Source organism: Dendrobates tinctorius, unplaced genomic scaffold (genome assembly GCF_039654945.1).
Source record: "Dendrobates tinctorius isolate UK_male_01 unplaced genomic scaffold, ASM3965494v1 ptg000223l, whole genome shotgun sequence".
NCBI lineage: Eukaryota > Metazoa > Chordata > Amphibia > Anura > Dendrobatidae > Dendrobates > Dendrobates tinctorius.
Window position 1 is genome coordinate 13,392,501 of NW_027361890.1, and position 17,132 is coordinate 13,409,632.

The 17,132-nt window shown below is 42.4% G+C and overlaps 1 protein-coding gene across 1 annotated transcript in view; it reads left to right on the plus strand.

Moving 5' to 3' along the window:
* The window catches only part of DHX35 (DEAH-box helicase 35), an 84,334-nt gene that overhangs the window by 41,586 nt on the left and 25,616 nt on the right, over window positions 1-17,132 (plus strand). The window contains exons 13-16 of the mRNA XM_073555352.1: window positions 4,683-4,807; window positions 5,659-5,713; window positions 11,076-11,171; window positions 11,399-11,493. Of these exons, the coding sequence (XP_073411453.1) occupies window positions 4,683-4,807; window positions 5,659-5,713; window positions 11,076-11,171; window positions 11,399-11,493 (371 nt within the window). The remainder of the gene's footprint in view (window positions 1-4,682; window positions 4,808-5,658; window positions 5,714-11,075; window positions 11,172-11,398; window positions 11,494-17,132) is intronic.

The following is a 17,132-nucleotide window of genomic DNA, read 5'->3' on the forward strand; positions in this document are numbered from 1 at the left end:
GAGGATTAGATACACGGCTCAGCTGTCAGTATCACACAGGATAGGATTAGATACACGACTCCGCAGTCAGTATCACACAGGAGAGGATTAGATGTCCAGCAGATTGCCAAGTGTTTTGAAACAGCAGGGAGCAGCTCCTCCTATGTTTTGCAAGAGCAGGGGCAGCAGCTGGTCGGGTGTTTTGGAAAGAGCAGCTCGGTCTCCAGGAGCTCGTCCTGTATCCCTCTCCTGCAGCTGGTATGTGCAGAGAACATCCACAATACAGCATCCGACATAACAGTGCTTGCAATAGAGTGTAAATGGAGCTAAATGGAAAGCACTGGGCTCTAATAAGATGGCGCCTGGCCACAACTACAGCTGTGAATTGAGCTGCCCACAGAGGCGTGCCCAGTTCACTCCTGATGCAGATGCAATGAAAGAGATAAGGTCGGCAGCCGACTCTTGTGTCTTATGCCCAGGGCCTGGAAAGTGTCGTTCAGCAGCCAGAAAGGTAAGATGGCAGCCCCCAGTGGCTGCGTTAATACAGTAAAAAAAAAAAACCATACACACCACTGAGTCAAGCTTAGGGGACAATATCTTTTTATACTATTTTTTCTTTTTTACATTAAATTATGAAAAAACACGGCACCTTCCCTTTAAGCTGCAAAAACAGAAAAAACCCATCCGAGAAATTGCTACAACATTAGGAGTGGCAAAATCTAGTTTGGTACATCCTGAGAAAGAAAGCAAGCACTGGTGAACTCATCAATGCAAAAAGACCTGGGCGCCCACGGAAGACAACAGTGGTGGATGATCGCAGAATAATCTCCATGGTGAAGAGAAACCCCTTCACAACAGCCAACCAAGTGAACAACACTCTCCAGGAGGTAGGCGTATCAATATCCAAATCTACCATAAAGAGAAGACTGCATGAAAGTAAATACAGAGGGGTTCACTGCACGGTGCAAGCCACTCATAAGCATCAAGAATCAAAAGGCTAGACTGGACTTTGCTAAAAAACATCTAAAAAAGCCAGCACAGTTCTGGAAGAACATTCTTTGGACAGATGGAACCAAGATCAACCTCTACCAGAATGATGGAAAGAGAAAAGGCATGGGTACAGCTCATGATCCAAAGCATACCACATCATCTGTAAAACACGGCGGAGGCAGTGTGATGGCTTGGGCATGCATGGCTGCCAGTGGCACTGGGTCACTAGTGTTTATTGATGATGTGACACAGGACCGAAGCAGCCAAATGAATTCTGAGGTATTCAGAGCCATACTGTGTGCTCAGATCCAGCAAAATGCAGCCAAACTGATTGGTCGTCGTTTCATACTACAAATGGACAATGACCCAAAACATAAAGCCAAAGCAACCCAGGAGTTTATTAAAGGAAAGAAGTGGAATATTCTTGAGTCGCCAAGTCAGTCACCTGATCTCAACCCAATTGAGCATGCATTTCACTAAACTTCAGACAGGCCCACAAACAAACAGCAACTGAAAACCACCGCAGTGAAGGCCTGGCAGAGCATCAAAAAGGAGGAAACACAGCGTCTGGTGATGTCCATGAGTTCAAGACTTCAGGCAGTCATTGCCAACAAAGGGTTTTCAACCAAGTACTAGAAATGAACATTTTATTTACAATTATTTAATCTGTCCAATTAATTTTGGTCCCTTTTAAAAACAGGGTGGCACATGTTAAGGAGCTGCAACTCCTAAACCCTTCATCCAATTTTCATGTGGATACCCTCAAATGAAAGCTGAAAGTCTGAACTTCAACTGCGTCTGAATTATTTTGTTTAAAATTCATTGTGGTAATGTCTAGAACCAAAATTAGAAAAATGTCTGTCCAAATATATATGGACCTAACTGTAACCTTATTATACATTGAGGGGCTATATTGACAACTGAATGCAGCCATATATGTACACGATGCATCAGCACACTGCGATTAACGAAGACGTGAACTCCACTATTGCTATAAACGTTTAAAACGAAAGGTACTTAGTGTTTTTTGATCAAAGACCGCAAAAGTCATACAGCCAGGTCAAGGTGTACTTAAATCTGGATGGTCCCTATCACTAATGTCCTACTTTTCTGTGTGCCAAACCAGCTTCATCTGAATAGGAGCAAAAGAAAACTAGGCTTAGCTTGCATGTAAAACCTTGTCTGGGAAGGATGTGAAGATAATGGTCAGAAGCCCTGGCCCTGGAGGGAGCATCCATATTTAGGTACACCTTGACATGGTTGGATGGCTTCTGCGCTCTTTGCTTACCTGCACATTAATTTAGTACTGAAGGTGTGCGGGCCCTTTTTTTTATTTTTTTTTATAACTGCATGCAGTGTCATACAGAAGGTACCTGTACGTGTATTGGGGTGCCCAAGATCCCTCAACCCTTATTGAGTTTACACCATGGCCAGGAACTGAACAGAGGGGAGTAGTCATTGCGATAGATGGTGGGCTCCTAAAGTGTCCCGTGTACAGGGCTCTGTATTAGTAGCAGCGAGGACACGTAGTAGTATTTTGTAACCGTCCCATTGACTGACTTCCTACTGGAGATGGCTGAGGAATGAATCACTCACTACTTTTAAATGCTTGGCGGCTTTGGAAACCTGTGGCTAATAAAAAAGACTGAACATATAAACAGCAATGCTGTTTTTCACTAGGACTGAATAGGAAGAGTCTTTCAAGCGTCTTTTGAGACTTTTTCTAGATCAAATTCGCTCCAAAAATGCCTGGGAAAAAACACCTTGTAAATATAGCCTAAGAGTGCCTGCTCCAAGCTGGGAGTTGTAGTGTTCCTTTATTAGTGCTGTCTGGCAGCTTGGTTCATTGCATTATCACTGGTAAGTTTTTATGGTGGGGTGAATGATAACCGGGTCTATACACCTTATAGACCTATGTAGTCTAAAATAATGTGTTCTCATATAGCCTAAAATGGCCTGTAAGGGCCACATGGTGATAAACTGGTGACAAGGCGTCATCCTTGACCCCCTCCAGTGAGTAGCTGTAATCTGCAGAGTTGCTAATGTGTTCATTCTGCCTGCGAGGCTACTACAGGTGAAATGGTGTTAGGCTATGTTCACACGTTGCAATTTTCCTGCGTTTTTTTTTAATGAAAATTTTAAGCTGAGTTTTAGAGGACCAGCAAAAGTGATGGGATTTTCAGAAATCTCTTGCATACACATTGTTTTTTTTCTTCCTGACTGAATTGGAAAACTGCAATTTTGCAAACTGCAGCGTGTCACTTCTGTCAGCATTTTAACAGCGTTTTTTTCACCCATAGAAAGCAATGAGTAAGTGCGAAAAAGCAGCAGCTGAAAAGCAAATTTAGTCCACACATGACTATGTTAATAAAGTTTTGTCAAAGCCAAATACCAGGAAGTATCAAAAACAAAGCAACTTTATTTAAAACATTATACACCAAAATACGGAAAAAAAAATCAACGTCAAAAATGCGCTAAAAACGCGAGTAAAAACAAAAGACTAAAAATCGTAATGAAAAAGTGCAAGTAACCTAATTTCCATAACCAGTGCAGAAATGGTGCAGCAAATCTGCAACATGAAAAACCTCACCAAATCATGAACGTAGCCTTATTTTTCCAGTTCTACCTCCAATTGCATCCGGAGATTATAAATGATATACTAATTACTGCCCCCTCCTTATGACAGTTGGATTTTAACCCATCATGTCCTTGATGATGGCCCAGTCAGCACGTCATGTCCTTGATGATGGGCCAGTCAGCACATCATGCATGTCCTTGATGATGGCCCAGTTTTCCTTATGTGTTACAGTACTATGAGTAAATTTCAAGGGTGTATCCATTGTGATTCAGCTTCTCACTGTTATTATACCAATAAGTCAAGGAATATGCTGAAAAGGAGCCCTCACAGCAATGATGCACCCTAATACATTAGTAATGTGTAATTGGGCAAGTGACTATTTCAAAACTGCTCCATGGTTGACTGGTAAAAAAGAAAAGTTAAGACTGAGCAATCCAGTGGAATGATATTTTGATTAGTGGTGAGCGAACGTCCTCGGATAACGTTTTATCCGATTATGCTCGGGTGTTATGCGAGCATCTGACAGCGCTCGTATATTATGTTCGAGTCTCCGCGGCTGCATGATTTGTGGCAGTAGACAGCATCAACACTTGTGTGGATTGCCTGTTTGTTAGGAAATCCCCACGTGTTGTGTCTGTATAACCGCTGCAAAAAATGCAGCCGCCGGGACTCAAACATAATATACGAGCACGCCCAAGACACTCAGATAACACATACATTACCCGAGCACGTTCGCTCATCGCTAATCCTGATGTATTCAGAGATCACAGTAGGAACGTCAGTCTCGCTATAGTGAGCTTGAACCCCTTGGTTACGGTTGAGTGATCTGCTTCTGATCATCCTCGCCCACTTCCTATTGATTTTCTTAGAACGCTGTCAGAATTTTTACTTGAATACCATAATGGCACCAAAAGGAATTGTGTTAAATCATTTTCAGTTTAGAAATCTGTAGTGTTCTGAGATTAGGAGTCAGCAATGTCCTCCACTGATGGGTCACATTGCGTTTGAGGTCATTTTAATGATGTCCTTTACATCATAGGACATGAGATAAATTAGTGACTACTGCCAACTACATATGTCAGGAGTGAACATCTCTTAAATTTACGTTGCTGATGTCTCTATTTGTCGCTCCTAGAGGAGGATTTCGAGAAGCTGCCCCCTTCCACTGTCCCCGAGATGCAAAGGAGTAACCTGTCACCTGTGATCCTACAACTCAAAGCCCTGGGTATTGACAATGTCCTGCGCTTCCACTTCTTGTCGGTGAGTGAAGAGACTATGGACTCAAAGATTTTCATTAAAATTGGGGAACAATATGATCAGTAATAAAGGGAACCTGTCACGTAATTTTTAGCACCTAAACTATACCCAATGTGTTGTTAGTGATGCATTGTGCGTCACTATCAAGTTGTTTTCAATCAAAATGGCGCCGTAGCCATCTCCAAAAATCACTTTGTATATAGTACCTTCTCTTTCAGTCATTGGTGTGGCGTTTTATTATCTTTCACCATATTACTATGAACTGAGCGACAAAATTAAAGGTTTAGACCCTTCCAGGGTCTTTTTCACAAAGTCATTTAGTTGTTGTAACAAGAGGAAAAAATGTTTCTCAAAAGTGGAGGGATGCAAAAGGCATGCAATAAGGTGTTGTGCTGTCATGGCTTCATTTGGCGCTCCCTCGCCTATGTGGCTGTCAGGCAGTGGCTCTGCCTAATTCCACCTTCACCAAAATAACAAATACAACGACAAACATTGGTATTGTCCTTGTCTCACAATTGACTCAGAGTCCATACAAATGCAACTCGTCCCAAATAAAGACAAGTCCTCATATGACTGTCACGGAAAAAAATAAAGTTATGACTCTTGGAAAGTGTAATTAAAAAAAGCCAGAGACAAAGACCAGCTGTGATGCCAAGGGGGTAAAATGACAACCATGCTAATACGGGAGCTGCCATGTTATCAGCTGATCAGGCCATTTTGATATGGCTTGTTTTGGATGACCATCCCCCTTTTACCTAAATTCTCTGTGTTATGCTGTATCTCACATTTCTATATAATGACCTTTACTATGATCATGTAGATGTGTTCAGTACCTTCTCTTTTTCCTTTTCCAGCCACCGCCAGCCCAGTCTATGGTCCAGGCCCTGGAGCTGCTTTATGCATTAGGAGGTGAGACTTCTCTTCTTTGTGACACATGATTAAGGCTATGTACCCACGTGCGGATTTTTCGCGGATTTTATGTGTTTTTGCCGCAAAAAAAACACTGAGAAAACACATAAAATGAGCAAGCAATTGAATTCAATGGCATTCCGCACATGCTGTGCTAATGCTGCGTATTTTTCCGCGGCTAAATCGCATCTCGAAAAAATACGCAGCAGGCTCATCCTTTTTGCGGAGAATGTGCGGATGGTACCCAGGGTCTGGAGGAGAAGAGACTCTCCTCCAGGCCCTGGGTACCATATCCTTGGTTAAAAAAAAGAACTAAAATAAAAAATCGTTGATATTCTCACCTTCCGGCGTCCTCCGGCCTCAGCGATGCTCCTGGGAAGACCCGTTCCCAATGATGCCTTGCGACAATGACCAGTCTCGAGATGCTACGTCATCTGGGGTCATTGTCGCAAGGCATCGCAAGGACCGGGAAGGCTGTGGCGGACGCCGGAAGGTGAGAAGATCCCGAAATTTTTTTTTTTTTTTTTTTATATTATTTTTAACATATCTTTTTACTACTGATGCTGCATAGGCAGCCTTACTAGTAAAAAAAAGTTGGTCACACTTGTCAAATGCTATGTTTGACGAGTGTGACCAACCTGTCAATCCGCATGCGGATTTTTCGCATATTTACCACGGCAGGGAGTTGTGGAATTGCCGCGGAAAAATCCGCACGTGGGTACATAGCCTTAGGCTATGTGCACACGCTGCGGATTCTGCTGCGGTTCCGCAGCGTTTTTGGCCCTGCGGAACTGCAGCAGTTCCACAGACATGGTACAGTATCATATACGTACAAAAATACTTGGCACTCAAAATCAGAGAAGCAATTTTTTCTTTATTGTGCATCCAGACAAAAATAGACTCACAGCATATTGAACATTTTCGGTCCAACAACGGACCTTCATCAGAAAGGTCTTTTTGTTTCTTTTAGAGTAGACTGTAAGAGATACAGTAGGGTAAAAGATATCCTAAGGCAGGAATGAAATCTTATAATGCTGTTTATTTTATGCGACTGGAGCTCGAGTCTATCAAAGGGGCTGGATACAATATGACTGGATGAAGCAGGCCTTAGGGAGAGAGAAGCCGCGCTGTATGGAGCAGTATCTGCAAGGGGCTGCAGCGCCAAGAGGCCGCTGAACCAATCCAGGGTGCCGCCGTGAGAGGAGTGAGTCTATTTTTGTCTGGATGCACAATAAAGAAAAAATTGCTTCTCCGATTTTGAGAGCCAAGTATTTTTGTATATGTCTATGGATTGGAAACCTTACTTGAGCACCAATTCTCCTCTGTTTTTCTCTGGAGTGCCGTGTTTTTTTTTGTATAATGTTACAGTACCATGTTACCCTATGGGTTTTAAAAACCGCTGTGCTCACGCTGCGGTTTTTTCCGCGCGGTTTTGCTGCGGTTTATAAACCGCAGCATGTCAATTGTTTCTGCGGATTCCGCTGCGGTTTCACCCCTTTAACATAGTAAAGGGGTGAAACCGCAGGGGAAAACCGCAGGTCACTTTACCTGCGGTTTTACCTACGGTTCCGCGTGGAAAAACCCGCAGGTGAATCCGCAGCGTGTGCGCATAGTGTTAGGGTACATCCACACCGCGGATTTGTTGCCGCAAGGTTTGCATGTTTTACATTCGGATTTTGCTGTTACAAAGAGTGAAATGAATGTGCTGCTGATTTCAAACTTGCACTTATTGTCAGTGTCTGTAGATATTTTTTCTTATGTTCTTATGATTTCTTAAAAGGGTTCTCCATGTTTGGGACAAAAGTCTGCCATTACTGTATGTAAGTCGGCGTTCATGTGGCCACTAGTGGTGAGCGAAAGTGCTCGGATAACACTTGTGCTCGGCTCCATGTCTTGCGGCTGTTCGACAGCCGCAATACATTCAGGTGCGGGGTCTCAAACATATTTTTCGATCATGCCAAAGTGACTCACTTAGCACCCGAGTATAAGTTGTTATCTGAGCACGTTTGCTCATCACTAGTGACCACATGTATTCAATTGCTTACATTCTGTCATATGATCACACACTCTCATTGTGGAATCCAGGCAACATGTGCAGCACACACTATCACGATTCAGCAATCTACTGTAGCCTAGAGTAACTTTTTGACCAAAGCCTGGAAGACTCCTTTAAGATCTCAACTGCTATTGTTATATGTTGCAAACTGGGTGACAAGGTGCAAAGCACTAACTCCTTTTACATTCTTATACAGTTGTGCTTGGTTGATTATCAGCCATTAAGAACATGCTAATATGTAATTTGCTAGGTAGCTGTTTCTGATGAATGGTTAGAATTATTTTCCCGGATTCAGCCAGCTCCACTCATATGGTGTTACTACTTTACTGCAGTTTGGTAAAGTTATTTTCTATACTATTATATCCATCAGTGCTGTGCAGGCTGAATAAATGCTAATAATACAGGGATTAGTCAGGATAAAGCAAGAAAAATGAAACAAATTAGCCAAGCTGCATTATAATGTATGAGCACACATTATCATGCACCGATGGGACTCACAATCTAAATTCCCTATCAGTATGTCTTGGGATGAAACCGGAGAACCCGGAGGAAACCCACGCAAACATGGGGAGAACATACAAACTCCTTGCAGATGTTGTCCTTGGTGGGATTTGAACCCAGGATGTAGTGCTAACCACTGAGCCACCGTGCTGCCCTCCTAATATATGCATTATAATGTATGAGCCGGTAGTGTAGTCCAGCAGATGAAGCACTTTCAGGCAGTGCTGCAAATGTATCCTTGAAGCATGGCAGAGAAGTTAAAGTATAATTACAGAAAGTAACTCAACTTCATTTTTAATCAGCCTTTGTAAAGTTCTGAATCTTTCTACTGTACTTCATTCTAAATTGAAAGGAACTTGTCACCTGAGTCATGCTGCCCAAGCCATGGGCAGCATTAATCATAGCCTGAACTCCATCGTTGCTGCCAGATATATATATTTTTTTATATTTCAGAGAGCATATACTTTAAAGATCTGGCCGGGGACTATACCTGGAGACAAGACTAGTCCACTTCTGCCCCTGGCCGGCTTGTCCCAGCACTGCTTGAGTTGACAAGTCTCCCTATGGGTGTGATCTGTCAGTCTTCTGGAGTGGTGCTGAGAGAGGATGATTAAAGTATATTTTCTCTGAAATGCTGTCATGCAGCCAGGTTCTGACTCGTGCTGCCTGTGGTTTGTCAGGTGACAGGTTCCCTTTAACACCATGCTGTAAGTGCTGGCTTGTCTGCCTAGTTCATTCTGTCTAAGTAGCTGATTTGAACTGCAAGTCTATCTAAGGTCTGTACTCAGCTTTTTTCATGTTTAGGCCACGTTCACACGTTCAGTATTTGGTCACAAATACTGATGTAAAATACTGACCAAATGCTGAATGTGTTAATGCGGCCTTACACAGGGAACAGTGTCTGTGGAGGGAAACCTAGAAACTACGAGTATTGATCTTAGTATTTGGTCTTTCAATGCTTTTCTGCTTCACCATGATGGGATTTTGTTCCCGTTAGTTGCTAATTATTTATATGACTGAAACATTGTGTGTATGTATGTATGTACTGTATATACATAAATATATTTTACGTATTATTTGTACAAATGTGTGTGTGTGTGTGTGTGTGTGTGTGTGTGTGTATACACTGCTCCAAAAAATGAAATGAACACTAATACCACATCCTAGATATCACAGAATAAAATATTCTAGATGCAGATCTTTATTCATTACATAGAGAAATGTATTGAGAACAATTAAACATAATTTTGAGTTACATTGATCATTTTTAATATCCCATGGAGGTCTGAGTTTGGAATGATACTCAAAATCAAAGTGGAAAATCAAATTACAGGCTAATCCAACTTCAGTGGAAATGCCTCAAGAGAAGGAAATGATACTCAATAGTGTGTGTTGCCTCTACATTCCTGCATGACCTTCCTACAACGCGTGGGCATGCTCCTGATGAGGCAACGGATGTTCTCCTGAGAGATCTCCTCCCAGACCTGGATTAACGCATCAGTCAACTTCTGTACAGTCTGTAGTGCAACGTGGCATTGGTGAATGGAATGAGACATGATGTCCCAGATGTGCTCGATTGGATTCAGGTCTGGGGAACAGGCAGGCCAGTACATAGCATCAATACCTTCACCATGCAGGAAATGCTGACACACTTCAACTACATGAGGCCTAGCATTGTCGTGCAATAGAAGGAACCCAGGGCCCACTGCACCTTCATATGGTCTCAAAGTGGATCTGAGGATCTTATCCCAGTACCTAATGGCAGACAGGGTACCTGTGACTAGCACATAGAGGGCTATGTGACCCTCCAAAGAAATGCATCCCCACACCATTGCTGACCCACTGCCAAAACCGGTCATGTTGTAGGATGTTGCAAGCAGCAGAACATTCTCCATTGCGTTTCCAGACTCTGTCACGTGCTCAGTGTAAACCTGCTCTCATCCGTGAAGAGCACAGTGCACCAATGTAGAGTCTACCAATCTTGGTGTTCTCTGGCAAATGCCAGTCGCTCTGCACTGTGTTGGGCTGTAAGCACAACACCCACTTGTGGACGTCAGGCCATCATACCACCCTCATGGAGTCTGTTGGAGGTCATTTTGCAGGACTCTGGCACTGCTCCTCCTGTTCCTCCTTGCACAAAGGAGGAGGCAGCGGTCCTGATTCAGGGTTGTTGCGGTCCTGATTCAGGGTTGTTACCCTCCTCCGGCCCCTCCACGTCTCTTGGTGTACTGGCCTGTCTCCTGGTCTCTGCTCCATGCTCTGGACACTGCTGACAGACACACCTCCCCTTCCTGTCACAGCTCGTATTGATGTGCCATCCTGAGTTGCACTACCTGAGCAACTTCTGTGGGTTGTAGACATTGCCTCATGCTACTGTACCTTTAGGGGTGAGAGTAGTGACAAAATGAAAACAGCCAAAAAAGATGAGAACAGAGAAATGGTCTGTGGTCAGCCCTTGCAGAACCACTAATTTTATTTATTAGGGTTGTCTTGCTAATTGCCTATAATCTCTACCTGTTGTCTGTTTCATTTGCACCAACAGCAGGGGAAATTGATTCACAGTCGGTGTTGCTTCATAACTGGACAGGTTGATTTCACAAAAGTGTCATTGACTTGGAATAGCATTGTGTTGTTTGTGTTCCCTTTATTTTTTTGAGCTGTGTGTATATGTATGCATTTGTGTACATATATATTTGTACAGTACATATATATTTTCTTATCATATTATAGTAATTTATTCATTTCTTTAAACCCTTCAGTATTTCGATTTTTGCTGAAAGTTAAGTATTTCCTTCTCTCTATTAGGTTTGGACAAGCACTGTCGTTTGACTGAGCCCCTTGGTGTGAGAATGGCAGAGTTCCCACTGAACCCAATGTTTGCCAAGATGCTGCTGGAGTCTGGTAAGTTTTAAGTGAGCATTTATAGTTATCTGAAAATATTTCTGACAGAATATGAAATGTCTTGATGGATGAAACAAAATGGCAATGGACCTGGTCAACTGTGGTTAACCGTTGCACATCCAACATGGAAATAATTATTTTCTGTGTCTTGCTTATGTACGTGACCTCTGTGGGCAGATTACTTTCGTTATCAGTCTCAAGGTGAATGTATTGTTTTCCAATCACAGGTAATTTTGGATGTTCTGCTGAAATTTTAAGCATTGCAGCAATGATGCAAATTCAGAATGTGTTTGTGGTTCCTTCAAACCAGAAAGCTGTAGCGGTAAGTGCCCAGAACGACACTAGAATGAAAAGGAAGATGTGTGTCATTTTTTTATCGCTTCAGTAGGGGGACACAGGTAACCGTGGGTGTACGCTGTTGTCGCTAGGAGGCTGACACTAGGCAAAAAAGTTAGCTCCTCCTCAGCAGGGTACAATTAGGCTAGTTTCACATTAGGGTTTTTTTTACCGCAGCGCATCATGCGCGTCCATGCGCCCCTATGTTTCACATGGCGGGCGCATGGTCTAGCGTTTGCACGCGTTTGTATGCGTTTTCGTGCCCATGCGTGTTTTTGTAGTGTGCGCCCAACGCAACCTGTTGCATTTTTGGGTCTTAAACAAAATTGGTCTAGGAAAAATCAATCATATAGTGAACATATATTACCCTTTAAAACAATATTTTAATTCCTCGTTATATTAAAAAAGCACCCAACCCAATGTGTAGGGTAATACAAAAACCCTATATAACACACAAAATACAAAATTGCCTGCAATAACCCTGCAATATACCTAACTGACTCCTTCCATGCCGTGGAGGTTGCTTTTCCTAGACCAAATTTGTTTAAGTAAGACTTTTTGATTTGTAAGAGGGTATGGCAAGCCTCTTATCGGCACCCATCAACACTGATTTATGGGTACAGGATGCAAACCAGGTGTTCTGTACCAGTGCAGCGTCCCTAGACAGTACTGATAATCCGTCACTTAGAATAATTTTTAAAGAGCTATATTTGGCTTATAAAGATAATATAAAGTCATGGTGGGAAATCAAGGACCTTGAGAGCTATATAAAAAATAAGATTGTACCGAAAGGATTCCGTATTGGTATACAACCATCACCACGAACCTCAAACCCCAATTTTCTTGCAGCCTGGACAAAGGAATCTATTGAGTCCTCAATTCGTTTTATGCAGCTCCTCCTATCTGAGGGAAAAAAAGCTATTTGAGGAATCTACTAAGAAATTGACTGGTCTGATTGAAAAAGCTCAAACAAAAATCTGATCCCGATTTTGTTAGAAGGGAGGACATTATACAGACATCTGTGGAAAAATTTCAATCAACTTTGAAAGATCGTAAATACAACCAGTTTTTGCGTGATATTAGTGAATTTAAAGCGAATAGAGCGTACGAGTACCAGCCTAAACCTATAGTTGAGATATCCTCATCTGGTATCGATACATCGGATACAGAACGTACAGAGAATAGTTTTGGTAGTCTCCGTGGGAGGGGCAGGCAAATGGCGTGGCTCAGGGGACCAACACAGGCGAAGTGGAGGAGGGAGGAGCAATTATCAAAATACTGGGGCCTATGTATCGTCCTCATCTACACCTGCACAGTCTTTTTTGGATCGAGGCCCATCATTGGGGTACGACCTGAGAAAAAGACAACTGTAGATCAAGGCCAGATTATAAATTTATCTTCGTATACTGTGACTAATGATTTTGCTGTATTTCAGAAAGGTTTGAATTTTGTACCGACGGGCTCCTTCAATTGTTTCCAATGGGTGAAAGATCTAAACCTTTTCGGACGAAATCTGAAATGGAAATTATTTTTTCAGAAAAATGACTTAGAACAATGTAAAAGACTTGGACTGTCGGAGGAGGATTTGGTTGGTTTACAAGCTCTAACAGGACTGTTAAGGGAGAATGAGATTAAAAGAGGAAAGGGCCCCTTTACTGATTTGAAAAATAGGAGTACAAGGATGCCGCCAATGAATGATACCAAGAGTGTGGACATATTCATTAAGCTACTGGAGGCGGATTTGTGTAAAATCCCATGTAATAACAATCAGAATATGTCAAATTTGTCAACAAGAGAAGGGAAGGCACTAAAAAAACTGGAAAGAAATAATGATATCATAATAAAGCCCTCCGATAAGGGCGATAACCTGGTAATCATGGATCATCATGTCTACCTGGGAATGTGTAGATCACTACTATTAGAACCAGGGACATATGAGAAATTAAAAAGAGACCCAACCTTAATATATCAAGAGGACCTTGTGAGCATTTTGACAGAAGCTAGGGAGGAGGGTTTGTTGTCTAAAAATGAATGGAAATTTCTGCTACCAAATAATTCCATTGTACCATCCTTCTATGCACTCCCTAAAGTTCACAAGGGTTTGGTGCCACTAAAGGGACGCCCGATTGTAGCCGGGATTGATTCATTAACACAGAATAGTGGCATATACCTTGATAAAGTACTTAGGCCGTTTGTGACATCACTTCCCTCATATGTTCGTGATACTCTACACCTCCTGAGTTTGCTAGAGGGAATCACTGTGAGTGCTGACACATGGGTGGCCTCCATCGATGTGGAAGCACTGTACAGTAGCATACCCCACGCATGTGGGATGAGAACTATCAATCATTTATTGCAAACTAGAGCAATTGACGGTCGGAGACATAATACTTTTATTGAAGAACTTCTGTTTTTTTGTCTTACACATAACTACTTCTTCTTTGTTGGGAGTACTTCCACCAGCTCAGGGGTACTGCGATGGGGAGCCCTTGTGCCCCCACGTACGCTAACATCTTCCTGGGCTGGTGGGAAGAAACCCATATATTTGGAGAGGGAGATGAGTGGTGGAACCAGTATATCAGCCTCTTGGCCAGATATATTGATGATATTTTGGTCTTTTGGTCTTCCCCAGAGGTTGAGTTCCGTCGATTTGTGGAGACTATTAATGTTAACCAGATTGGACTCAGATTTACCTCTGAGCATCATGACAGAAGTATAAATTTCCTTGACTTAACAATTTCTAAAGAACCTGATGGGAGTATCAGGACCTGTACATATCGTAATCCCACGTCTACTAATAATCTTTTGAGATGGACAAGCCATCATCCAGTTCCCCTTAAAAAGGGTATACCAAAGGGGCAGTTTATGCGCATAAGAAGGAACTGCAGTGACTCTGGTACCTTTAGAAGGCAGGCGGATGAACTATATGACAGGTTTAGAGCTCGAGACTACCCCTGTGAAGTTTTGGATGGCCCATATAATGAGGCCCTCTTTGCCGATAGGCAATCTCTTCTGAGGAAAAGAGATAATAGGGACTGTGGATCCAATGTAGTCAGGTTGATTGGAACATACGATGGTCAATCTGAGAGAGTTTATCAAACCCTTAAGAAACACTGGGGTGTTTTGTTGGCAGATCCGAATCTTAAAAAATTTGTGTCCCCCTAAACCAAGCGTGACGTATAGAAGGGGGAGGTCAATAGGAGACCAGCTTGTCCATAGCCTGTACCTAAGACCTAAAAAACCAGGGACCTGGTTAGACAGAAAACCTTTGGGTTTTTTTTAGATGTGGGAATTGTTCTAGATGTGACAGGATGTGTCAAGGGAAAACCTTTAGTAGTTTGGCGAGTGGCAGGGTTTTTACTGTCAGGGCCTTTGGAAATTGTAGATCTTCGGGCCTCGTTTATAAAGCTTCCTGCACCTGCCCCATGGACTATGTTGGTAAGACCATAAGGGAGTTGAGGGTTAGGGTGGGTGAGCATATATGTGACATCAAAAATAAACGAGATACTCTGGTGGCCCGACATATGAATGAAGTACATGATGGACGCTTGAGTGAGATCACATTCAGTATGATAGAACTGGTCAAACCCAAAATAAGAGTGGGGGATCTGGATAAAACCATACAAAGACGAGAGGCTGAATGGATATTCAGGCTACAGTCCCTTACCCTGAGGGGTTTGAATGAGTGTCTGTCATATGCTTGCTTTATTTAAACATCTGACTGTGCTGTTTTTTTGGACCCCTGGTTTGGGTATTACCTTTACTTGTTGATGGATTTGTGTCGAGAAACTGCATACTCTGCATGTATTTGGATTTCTTTAACATGCGCCTGATTGTGGGACTCTGTATCTTAATAATTTCTGGTTCTCTTACTGTATATTTGTTTGGAAGAAAATCAGGCATGCTCTACTCCCTGAAAATGAACTATTTCGGCTAAATATATATCATCATATGGATACCCATGTTGTTTTTTTTTCTCCTTTTTAAGATATAACTAGATTGTATATTAACCCTTAAAGGGGAGGTCTATTGAATATGGTTAATATCTTGTGAGGTTATTATTGTTATCTGTTATCCACACGTATATCTATCAGACTTTATCTATTTTTTGTTACTGATATTGTATAAATCTGAGCTACATCAATGAGCCGAGCTAGATGAGAGACTCCGCTGTATACGATCGCTGTTTTATGAAGTTGTGAACTATTAAAAACAGAAGTGACTGTTCACATGACCGGAGTGCAGGATCTCCGAAACCGGAAGTGTCGTTGGTCACGTGATCTGAGCGCGTCCTGTGACTCTCTGGAGCGCTTGGGGCTGAGGTGTGGAATGCACGCCAGCATGGACCGCAGGTGTAGGGGAAGTGGAGCATGTAGTAACCGCATGACCCAAGTGTGATACCGCCGATTATAGGTAGGCGGAGCCTGATAATGGGATTGATTGAACGGGGGTTATTTAAATCCCCTGTGTATGAATGCCGGTTATGCCTAGCATCATCATGGCATCCGGTATCGATACTATCCATTCGTCCTGATGAACTGTGCAAACGGGGAAACGCGTCGGGGTGGCCTGAACATACGCTAAGTCCTAATTATTTATACCATTGTATTTTGCTCTATTTAAAGGCTTTGGTTGTCCCTATGATTGAGTAGCTATTTTGTTGGCGTCATCAAATATGAATAAGATATTGACCGATGGGGGATATTGTTGCCTATAGGATATGAATATGCCGCTGTGTCTTTAAACATCCTTTTATTAGAATCGTGTCAATGTGGCAACTAGTGGCCTTTTTCTTTTATGTTTTGGCTTTTTGTTTGTTTTGCTGTCTGCTAATCCTGGGTAGTGAACCTACCAAAGTAAATGTTTTATATTGTGTAAGGATCTATTCCTTTCATTTCTTTTCTTTGCTATATTGTTTTCCCCCCTATATTTATAGGGTGATAATAGGGGAGAGAGGGATAGTCCACGTTGAGTGGGGGCGCCAAAAAATCGTCTCTTAGGGTGCCTCCACGGCAAGCAAGGAGTCAGTTAGGTATACTGCAGGGTTATTGCAGGCAATTTTGTATTTTGTGTGTTGGGTTTTTGCATTACCCTACACATTGGGATAGGTGCTTTTTTAATATAGCAAGGAATTAAAATATTGTTTTTAAGGGAAATATCTGTTGCATTTTTGGGTCCGTCCGACGGCGTCAAAAAACGCTTGCGCACGGAATGCGCAAAAATAACACATTACAGTCTATGGGAGTGCCTGCGTTTGAAATCACATGCGTTTTAAGAGTTAACATGGCTAGAAACTGGTTAAAACGCATGCGCCTAAAAAACGCAAACGCATGCAAAACGCATGATGTGTTTTTTGCATGCGTTTCTATTGCGCACGAAGCGTAGTACTAAAAAATGCTAGTATGAAACTAGCCTTACCGACTGGCACAAAGCTCATCGGCTATATCAATGAGGATATTGTCCTTCCTTCTGTCCGTCTCCTGTTCATCTCCTGGAATGGTCTTTCCACAAGCTGGACCTAGTCAAGCCTTACATCTCTACTTCTCAAGGAAAGCATCCTTCAGACGATCTGATGCCCTCATTGTCATTCCTGAGGTTTGTCATAAGGATCTCCCTGCCTCCAAG